This window comes from Eumetopias jubatus, unplaced genomic scaffold (assembly GCF_037043125.1).
Source record: "Eumetopias jubatus isolate StellerSeaLion01/CBP00866 unplaced genomic scaffold, mEumJub1_p1.0 scaffold_13, whole genome shotgun sequence".
NCBI lineage: Eukaryota > Metazoa > Chordata > Mammalia > Carnivora > Otariidae > Eumetopias > Eumetopias jubatus.
Genome location: NW_028274819.1, coordinates 6,921,951 through 6,932,289, shown reverse-complemented (window position 1 = coordinate 6,932,289; position 10,339 = coordinate 6,921,951). Strand labels below are relative to the sequence as shown.

Sequence of the window (10,339 nt, the reverse complement as noted above, 5' to 3'; positions counted from 1 at the left end):
GCTGTTCAGCATAGGCCACTTGGTACCATGTGAACCTGACCTCCAAACCAGGCAGTCAAGCGGTGGCTATAATTGAGTTGTGTGAGTATGTATGCCACCAGGATGTTTGCTACCCCTGAGGAATGGGCCCAACTGCCACCCCATCACCAGTGCGACAGGTAAGGACAGATGGTGGGCTGGCTCACATAAAGGTATGATAGATTCTTTGGTGAGGGAATAATCTGAAAGAGCCCAAGCCCACTGCTTCCCAGACAACTGGTCTGCCCACCATGACTGCTGTGAATTGGCTTTACCACCAGTTTTTCTAGGATTTTCTATGTACCCCTGTCAAGGACTGGGAAGGGGCTGAGATTGTCCCCTACTTGCAAACCAACAAGTGAGCCCACCATTGTTTTGTGCATGCTGGCAGAGGACACGAGATTCTTGGATCAGAGACAAAGGACTTCATTACCCATGGCATAGTAAACAGTGTGCTCATCAGCCTATTGACACCAGTCCCCTTGTCTCTAATTCCCATAGAAGTGGCGCCAATGGGCCAGACAGATGTCTGCACACAGTGCATCGCAGTGTGGAGAGGACTCTAAATTTAGAGAACCCAAATCTTTTCTAGTGGCCGGTGAGCATGTCTGCCCTTTGCTCTGGAGGAGACATTGTCTCCATCTCCCATGGCTGCTCACTATCCCAACATCCCTGAGAAGAGTCCAGGCCAAGGGAGGCGGTGCCTCTTTTGCAAAATGTGCAGAAACTTAAGAGCCTCCTGGAGAATTGTTTTGCAAGAATAACGAACCCTCATTTCGGAACTGTCTTTGATTTTGGCCTATTTTCCCATGACTGCGCCACTCTATTGGCAAACCTGATCAACAGAGTCTGGGACCAAATCTGTTCAATTTGTCACACACAGCATTACTTAAGGCTGCTCTTAACAGGACCTCAAGCCCAGGATGAGGCCAATTTATAGTGCTTACTTCAAGTAGGCCCCTCAGGAGGTCCTACTGACCAAATTCATGAAGCATCAGATCTCCCTGAAAAAAGCAAGGTTGCTTGCTCCTTAGCTCTCTGTATCAACCCAGTTGATATGGGCAGTTGGGCCCATTCCTTCACTTGGCCAAAGTGTTAATCCTGGTAGAGCAGCATATGTTAACAATTGCGCAGACTCTGCCCTGGCCTGCAAGGAAGAAGTCCAGGGAAATTCTATCATCTGTAGCAACATTAGTCAGTGAACAAAAGCTCTCCTAAAAGCCTTCCAGGCCAAAGTGGTGCCATTGATTACTTCAGCTAAAGTCGGGGATACATTTCAAGTCATCCTGTTTTCAAGAAAGAGGCAAGTTACTGTTTGACTTCCACACAAGTTGGATAGTCTCAAGGGTGCACATGGTGCTTCTGGGAAGAAACCTGGCGCACCCCCAAGTGGAACAGACCTCTATCAGTTGGGGAGCACAGGTTGATAATGCCTCCGGTGTGGCCTCTCCACACGCTAGGAGACTTCAAGTTCCCAGTCCAAGCCAAATAATTGAGTCTAGTTCTTGTGTTTGGAGGGACTGACCAAGGGCCCACCTTGTCCTGTTTGTTCATGCCACCAGCCAGATGGCATTCATCTGTCCCAGGGAATTGTGAGTGATGACGGTTACAGGACTGGGGACGAGGAAGACGCCTGGGGCTGCTGGTGTTGGCGGGTGTTTTGCGTGGGAAATGTTGGAGCTGAAGCCGCCCCCTGCCGCTTCCAGGCTTTCAGTAAAGTTAAGCAGAATGGCAGTCAAATCAGGGTCAGAGCTGTCTAGTGGAGGACAGCAGGCCCAGCAGTCAGCTAAATTTAAGGCACTTGCGACAGTTTGGGAGAGTTGGACCAGGATGTTCTCGTCAGTAAGGGAGGTTCCAGGTGGCTTGGAAAGGCAAAGATTACGAATGTCTCTCCTTCTTCCATGCCTCCTGTGTCTGAGGTCCTCCTTTCCCAACTGCCAGGTGGTTGTTTTTCTTCCATTGTTACAAAATCAATCTGTTCTCTTCCAGTAACTAGAACATCACCTTTTCCCAGTCATTCCCTTCTTATACCTTTCATCTGGAAGGGTCTGGTGCGAGAAGGACAAGGGCATTTTTATAAAACTTACAGAGACTCATTATGCCCCCCAGTCTGCATGTGGGTCACTGATGGGGACTCAGAGAGGTGTACACACTGAGCCTTCCAGTTATTCTCAGGATCCTGGACCATGTAAGTCCCAACAAGGGCACCTAGGTGGTTGAACCACAATTGTAGGCCCCCCTTTTTTAAAATTTATTTATTTGAAAGAGAGAGAGAGAGAGCATGAGAGGGGGAAGGGTCAGAGGGAGAAGCAGGCTTCCCGCCGAGCAGGGAGCCCGATGTGGGACTCGATCCCGGGACCCCGGGATCATGACCTGAGCCGAAGGCAGCCACTCAACCGACTGAGCCACCCAGGAGCCCTGTAGGCCCCCTTTTGACTGAGCTGCCACCCAGGAGATGCACCAAGCAGGCTGGGGCTAGTGTTAGGGAAAAGAAAGAATCATATGTCCAGGAATGGTGAGTGTAGAAGCCTGAATTTTTATTTATTTTTAAGTAATCTCTACACCTAGTGGCTTGAACTCACAACCCTGAGATCAGGAGTCACATGCTCTACTGACTGAGCCAACCGGGCACCCCAGGGAATTTTTTAAAATTGGTCTATCTAAACTCCACCCCTCTCATCCTAATCATGACAAAGGACCTGGCCAAGGGGAGATGGCTCCATCCTGGGGACAGCCACATTCAGTGATTGAACTGCTGAACTGAGGTGTGTGGACCAGGATGGAGGGTCAGAAATCTTTTTGAGGTTTTTTTTGTGTTTTTTTTTTTTTTTAAGTAAACTCTACCCTCAATGTTGGACTTGAACTCACAACCTGGAGATCAAGACTTGCGTGCTTTTTGAGTTTATATTTGAGGAGGCTACTTCAATACTCAACAGTACCACATGCCTGTGGATGATAGAGAGCTTGAAAGGGCCACCAAAAACCTAGACTATCAGCCCATTGTTGAGTAGCTTTTGGGATAAAAGTTGCACTGTTGCTAGATCATCCGGAAAGTACAAAACACAGATTAATCTCAAGAACCACAATAATGTGGCCCAAGTTGGCTGATTGGACTGGAGCAGCACCACTGTAACCTAAAAAATTGTGAGGCACCACCGATAGCCTCAAGAAGGAGTAAGAGGTTCTATGTATTCAACCCCTCAGGAGTGAACAGGGGCAACACTGCATACACTGTGGCCTCTCTAGTCCCAGGACAAACGGATGAACGTCGGCAGGAATCACATGTCTGGCCTCTGCACCCGAAGCACAGAATCTGGGGGCGCCTGGGTGGCTCAGTCGTTAAGCGTCTGCCTTCGGCTCAGGTCATGATTCAAGGGTCCTGGGATTGAGCCCCACGTCGGGCTCCCTGCTAAGTGGGGAGCCTGCTTCTCCCTGTCGCGCTCCCCCTGCTTGTGTTCCCTCTCTCCCTGTGTCTCTGTCTAATAAATAAAATCTTAAAAAAAAAAAAAAAGCACAGAGTCCTTTACTTTGTCCCCCCTCTATGCTGGTGGACATGTTGCCATGTCTGGTATGATGAAGGATCCAGGCAGAAATGGAGACAATCTGGGCAATGCAGGCTTAATCAACAGCTTGATTCCTGTCAGTTTCATTAGAGAATAAAGCCCATTAGCATGGGCATCTATATAAGTGACCTCGACTAGTCAGCTGTGATTCGTTTCCAGTTAGCTGAAAACGTTACCATCCAAAACCCTCTATTGGGTAGGGTTACTATCACTGACGTTATCTACCTCACATTTGGGGACTCCTTGACGTGGCAACCCCAGCCACATTGCTTTCCAGTTGGAGCTGCAAGGTTCATACCCTTTGGCTAAGCTGGGCTTGAGTTGGTCAGTCTAGATAAAGATTTGTCAATTTTGTTGATCTTTTCAATGAACTAATTTGTAAGTGAGTTGATTTTCTCTAATCTTTATTATAGCTTTCCTTTTGCTTGCTTTGAGTTTAGTTTGTTCTTTTTCTATTTTCTATTGATTTTAGGTCTTTTTTTTCTTATTAAATATAAGATTTTACAACTATAAATTTCCCTCTAAGCACTGCTTTCGTTGCATCTCATAAGTTTTGGTATGTTGTGTTTTTGTTTTCATATATCTTAAAGAAGCTTCTAATTTCCCATGTGATTTCTTCCATGGCCCATTAGTTATTTAAGAGTGTGTTGTTTGATTTCCACATATTTGTGAATTTCCCAAATTTCCTTCTGTTATTGCTAATTTCATTGCATTGGGGTCTGAGAACATACTCTGTATGATTTCAACCCTTTTACGTTTACTGAGACTTGTTTTATGGTTTAACATATGGTCTATTCTGGAGAATGTTCCATGTATACTTGAGAAGAATATGCATTTTGTTATTGTTGGGTGGAGTGTTCTTTTTTTTTAAAGATTTTATTTATTTATTTATTTGACAGAGAGAGACGCAGCAAGAGAGGGAACACAAGCAGGGGGAGTGGGAGAGGGAGAAGCAGGCTTCCCACTGGGCAGGGAGCCCGATATGGGGCTCGATCCCAGGACCCTGGGATCATGACCTGAGCCGAAGGCAGACGCTTAACGACTGAGCCACCCAGGCGCCCCATGGGTGGAGTGTTCTTCTATAGATGTCTGTCAGGACTTGGGCTGGAGTTGTGCAGCTGTGACTTTTCTTTTAAAGGAGACTACCTTGACGGGCGCCTGGGTGGCTCAGTCAGTTAAGCGTACAACTCTAGATCTCAGCTCAGGTCTGGATCTCAGGGTCATGAGTTCAAGCCCTACGTTGGGTTCCATGCTAGGCATGGAGTCTACTTTAAAAAAAAAAAAAAAAAAGAGGGCGCCTGGGTGGCTCAGTTGGTTAAGCGGCTGCCTTCGGCTCAGGTCATGATCCCGGAGTCCCGGGATCGAGTCCTGCATCGGGCTCCCTGCTCGGCGGGGAGTTTGCTTCTCCCTCTGACCCTCTTCCCTCTTGTGCTCTCTATCTTTCATTCTCTCTCTCTCAAATAAATAAATTAAAAAAATTTAAAAAAAGAAGCACAATAAAGGAGTCTACCTTGGTAGAGGCTATTTCTATCTCGCTGTGATAATGACATCTTGTTTTTGCCTGGTTTTAATGTAAGGGCTAGGAGCGTTTTCTATGACAGTGGAGCTGATCACAAGAAGTTAACTAGATCTCTTTGTGTCACCTTAGGCAGCGTCGTAAACCCAAACTAAGACAATAAGAACCCTAAGAGTTATCGATGACTCATCGTGGTTTTCTATGGGAGTTGGTCTGTCTCAAGAGAGTCTCCCTGGGTGGGATAAAGCTCCCTTATAGCAGCCAGGACTCACTGGAAGGAAAACAAAAAAACAAAACTGAGACCTTTTACTGTCATCTTGGAGTGGGTATAAGATTGGCGTGACAGACGGTAGGAAGGACTGAGCTGTAAGATGGCTCAGCTGTTGTTATTCTTCCTTAACAAGCAGCACATGTCTTTCCCCTCACCTCCCAAGTGAGCCAGCAAAATTCTAATGATTCATCTGGTTTTCGTCCGTAGTGGTAGTAAATTTCCCTCCATTCAGGTTTAGTGTGTGTGTGTGTGTGTGTGTGTGTGTGTGTGTGTGTGTGTGTGTGCTGTCCGAAAGGGGATAGAAACTTCTGTATGCCCCAGATGAGTCTTAGTACTGATTGTTACAATGGGGCAGACCTGAAGCTGACCCCTCCACTCCCCTGTCCCACCCAGAGGAGAGTTAGCAACCACCTGGATGACGTTTGGCAGCTGACTTTGAATCTACGTCCAGGTTCTCCACCGGCAACTACCTCCCCAATTTGTTCTCACGAACAGGAAATAAATTTGAAGCCCATTTATTGCTTGGTTGATTATATAATCTGGTCCACGTGTGTACTGCTGATTCCCTTGGCCTTCCCTCCAAACTTGTTAGTAAACGCATGAGGTCCTCATACTTCCTCATACCAAAAACCGTGTTTCTGTCAGTATCTCATCCTCAGTGCCCAAACAATCAAGAACTGTGAAAGAGTTTAGCCCTGTTTTCAAATAAACACCCTATTTCAAATCACTCATTTCACCCTATTTTCAAATAAACAAGTTATGGTGACACAATTTCATGGATACTGGCAGAAGACGTGAGACTTCTAAGGCAGAGATTAAAGACGTTATTATTCATAGCACCCATGTGTTTTTTTAAAAAGATTTTATTTATTTATTTGAGAGAGAGAGAATGGAAGAGAGAGAGCATGAGAGGGGGGAGGGTCAGAGGGAGAAGCAGACTCCCTGCTGAGCAGGAAGCCTGATGCGGGACTCGATCCTGGGACTCCAGGATCATGACCTGAGCCGAAGGCAGTTGCTTAAGCAACTGAGCCACCCAGGCGTCCTCACAGCACCCAAGTGTTATGAACATGAGCATATTTGTCACTTCCCCTTACCCTCAAGTCTCGCCAAACAAGGCAGGTGGACTCATATGGATGCCTACACACAGGCTGAGTTGTGTCATAGTAGAGGAACTCTGACCTTGGGGCATCCGGGTATTTTATAATGGGCAGTAAGTATGCCTGCCCTTTGCTCTAGAGGGAGCCAGTTATCTCTACTGTCCAAGGCTGTTCACTATACAAACATCCTGGAAAAAGACAGTCCAGAACCAAGGTAGTGTCTCTGCTTGCTGCAACTGCATTCATGCGAGAGACTAGGAGTCAATGGCCTCCTACCACCTCTTTCCTCACATCTCACTAAATCCTCACGGCAACCGCGCCAAGTAGGTATAACTGACCTGGTTTCACAGATGAGGAATTGAAGTCCAGAGAAGTGAAGTGAATTACTCCTGGTAACATAGCCAGTAAGCAGCGGATCCGGGATCAAACCCAGGCCAACCTGATTCCAGGCCTGTGCCTTGTCCAAGGGAGGGGCTTGGAGGGGAGAAAGGTGATGGGAATTCTGTTGAGTAGTGGGAGGGGATTGTAGGGAGGGGGGGGAAGGGTTGAGGGGGGCCAGGAGCCAGATTTGTAGGACCTTGGAGACCATAGAATGGACTTTGGATTTTTGGCTAAGTGTGATGGGGAGATCCCAGAGACTTTTGAGCAAAAGAGTGATATGACCTGATTTATGTTTTAAGGATTTATTTATTATTTATTTGACAGAGAGAGAGAGAGAGAGAGAGCACAGCAGGGAGGGGCAGAGGGAGAGGGAGCTGAGCGCAGAGTCCCATGTGAGGCTCAATCCCACCACTCCAAGATCACGACCTGAGCCAAAACCAAGAGTCCGATGCTCAACCAACTGCGCCACCCAGGCACCCTCTGATTGACTGATTGATTTAAAAAAAGAGTTTATTTATTTTGTCAGAGAGAGAGAGCACAAGCAGGGGGAGCGGCAGGCAGAGGGAGAACCAGGCTCCCCACCAAGCAAGGAGCCTGATGTGGGACTCGATCCCAGGACCCTGGGATCATGACATGAGCCGAAGGCAGACACTTAACCAACAGCCACCTAGGTGTCTCCTGATTTATGTTTTAAAAGAATTATTGTTTCCTGTTCTGTAAAATGGGGATAACAGTAGTACCTTCCCGATAAGGCTGTCATGAGGAGTAAATGACAGGGATTAAACAGGAGGATGAGTGCCAGGGTCTTAGTTGGTGCCAGGAAGAAGAAGCTGTTGGCCGAGTGGACACTGGCCATGATGATGACACAGAAGGGTGCACTGAGGAATTTAGGATGGGGCTGGGAGCTGAAGACAGTATGGACCTGGAGGGTCTGTACAAGCTGGCTAGAGTCCAAGAGTTCCTCTAGTCAGCTTGGTGGAATTGACCTGGGGTCAGGCCTTGAGTCAGGAACACTGCTGCCCAAGAGCCTGCCGGTAGATGGAGAGAGTGAAGAGGGGCACAGGACTCTCCAAGTAAGCAGGCGGCAATAAGGGTCAGAAAACGGCTGCTCCAGGGAGTCTATGTAGAAGGAAGATGGGGCCAGGAGGAGGGCATTCAATCTTCAGGTAAGAATGCAGAAGCACATGCTGTCTAGTTAAAGAAGGAGGTTGCCAATGAGATTAAGAGGGTCTAAATCCTAGCTCCTTCTCCCCTGCCCTTAGGTGTACCGCCTTAAGGCACTTCAGGCTGCACATCTGGGCACCATTGTCTGCCCCATCTGGCTTCTCCAAATCTAATAAGGGAAAGAAAAAGAACACGGAAGGGGGGGATAAATCAAGGCCAGTGTTTAGGGAGCACTAGTAATTTTAAGAGACCCACCTAAAAAAAGCATAACGGTCATAAGCATAACTATAGGTCCTTCAATCTCACCATCCAGCGGGAATCCCTCCGCAACTGCTGGACCCGGACCTGCGCATGCCCAGTACAGCGTTTTCGGGGCTTAAACTTCAAAAAAAAAAAAAAAAAAAGTGAGGGGCGCACTTCGCGTCAGTCCCAGGCCCTGGGGTTAAGGGGATCGGCAGACTGGGCCTCCAAACATGCAGAAGGGGGTGAGGGTGTTTTGAAATAGGCTGAAAGGTATAGAAAGGGAGAACGACCCCCGCCTGGCCTGCCTTGCCGGTGGAAGTGAGAAGCACTGAGGACTGAATAGGCTGTACGAGCGCTCAAGGGACCACTTGTTATCATCAAGGGTGTTGTTGATTACGCCACTGCCCCGCCTGCCCCGGGTCTGACCTGTGCGGAAAGGGAAATCCAAGGGGAGATGGAGGCCAGAGGGGATTTCTCATGCCAAGTGGTCTTCTCCATCTGCGGCGGGCGAGAAGGGCGAGCCCGCGTAGCCACTTTCAGGTCCTGCGACCCGGGCGGCGTTACCCCGGAGACTCCCCTCCTGCGGCCCGCCAGCCCAAAGATCGTCTACCGGGTTCTGGCTGAGGGGCTCGCCCACAGGCCAGGGTCTCCTGCAGCAGACACGCCCCACTATGGGCAACTTGACGTCTGAGAGGCGCCATTTCCGCCCTCATCCTAGGCCTAAATGGAGGGGGCGGAGCCGAGCGGAAAGCGCTCTGCTTGTACGTCACGTCCGGTGAGCCCACTGGCGACAACGGCAACATGGCTCTGAACGGTGCTGGTGAGGCTTTGGGCTGTTGGGGGCCTGTGGTTGCGGGGTGCAGGAGGTATCCCACTCGGGCAAGACCCGTCTGTCTCTTGTGCCTCTCTTCCCCCAGAAGCCGACGATTTCTCCTGGGAGCCCCCAACCGAAGCGGAAACGAAGGTTCTGCAAGCGCGAAGGGAGAGACAGGATCGCATCTCCCGGCTCATGGGCGACTACCTGCTGCGTGGTTACCGCATGCTGGGCGAGACGTGCGCGGACTGCGGGGTGAGGAGAGGCTCGGGACGTGGGATCCGGAATGGGGCCGCGGACCAGGCCGCACGGCCCTTTCCCAACTCTCCCCTCTGGACCCCATCGCCCTGCGTCTCATCCGTGTCCCCGTGCACTCTGCTTCTAGACGATCCTCCTCCAAGACAAACAGCGGAAAATCTACTGCGTGGCTTGTCAGGAGCTCGACTCAGACGTGGATAAAGATAATCCGGGTGAGAGGCCGAGTATGCTTGGAGAAGCTGCGTGGTGAGAGAGGCCCGGGAACAGTAGGTTTGGGAGGGGACAGTGGAGTGTCTGGGTGAGGCGGAGGTAAGATACTTTCCCTTTACGGCTCTAGAGAGGACCATTCACTCAGTAGGAGCACTAAATACCCGTGTGCCAGACACTATAAAGAGTCTGAGCTCAATCGGGCATAGTCCTGATGGGAGAGATGAAGCAAGGGCATAAATAACTCTGGCACAAAGAAGAAAATGGATGAGTTACTTTATAGAGGGGCAGGAAAAACATCTCAAGCATAGAAAGAGCAGAGCAGTAAGGAATAAGGAGGTGGCCCAGGGCTGATGGGGGACAGGCTTCCTGACCATTCCACCCACTTTCTCCTCTTTTAGCTCTGAATGCCCAGGCTGCCCTCTCCCAAGCTCGGGAACACCAGCTTGCCTCTGCCTCGGAGCTCCCCTTGGGCTCTCGGCCAGCCCCTCAGCCCCCAGTACCCCGTCCAGAGCACTGTGAGGGAGCTGCAGCAGGGCTCAAGGCAGCCCAGGGGCCACCCCCTCCTGCTGTGCCTCCAAATGCAGATGTCCTGGCCTGCACACAGGAGGCCCTCCTGCAGAAGCTGACCTGGGCCTCAGCTGAGCTGGGCTCTAGCGCTTCCTTGGAGACTAGCATCCAGCTGTGTAGCCTAATCCGGGCTTGTGCTGAGGCTCTGCGCAGCCTTCGGCAGCTGCAACACTAAGAGGCCCCTCCTGAGAAAAACCCTGTCCAGAAAAACAGCTGTCCTCTTGTGTGGTTTGTTCT

General features: G+C 49.7%; 1 protein-coding gene across 1 annotated transcript; it reads left to right on the top strand.

Annotated features, from left to right (window-relative positions):
- The first annotated feature begins 9,002 nt into the window (after window positions 1-9,002).
- On the top strand, window positions 9,003-10,314 carry ZNRD2 (zinc ribbon domain containing 2). Its single transcript, XM_028118472.2, has 4 exons — window positions 9,003-9,073; window positions 9,171-9,322; window positions 9,453-9,537; window positions 9,934-10,314. The coding sequence occupies exons 1-4, from the start codon at window positions 9,055-9,057 to the stop codon at window positions 10,275-10,277; spliced, it is 600 nt and encodes a 199-aa protein (XP_027974273.1). The 5' UTR covers window positions 9,003-9,054; the 3' UTR covers window positions 10,278-10,314.
- Window positions 10,315-10,339: the final 25 nt, after the last annotated feature.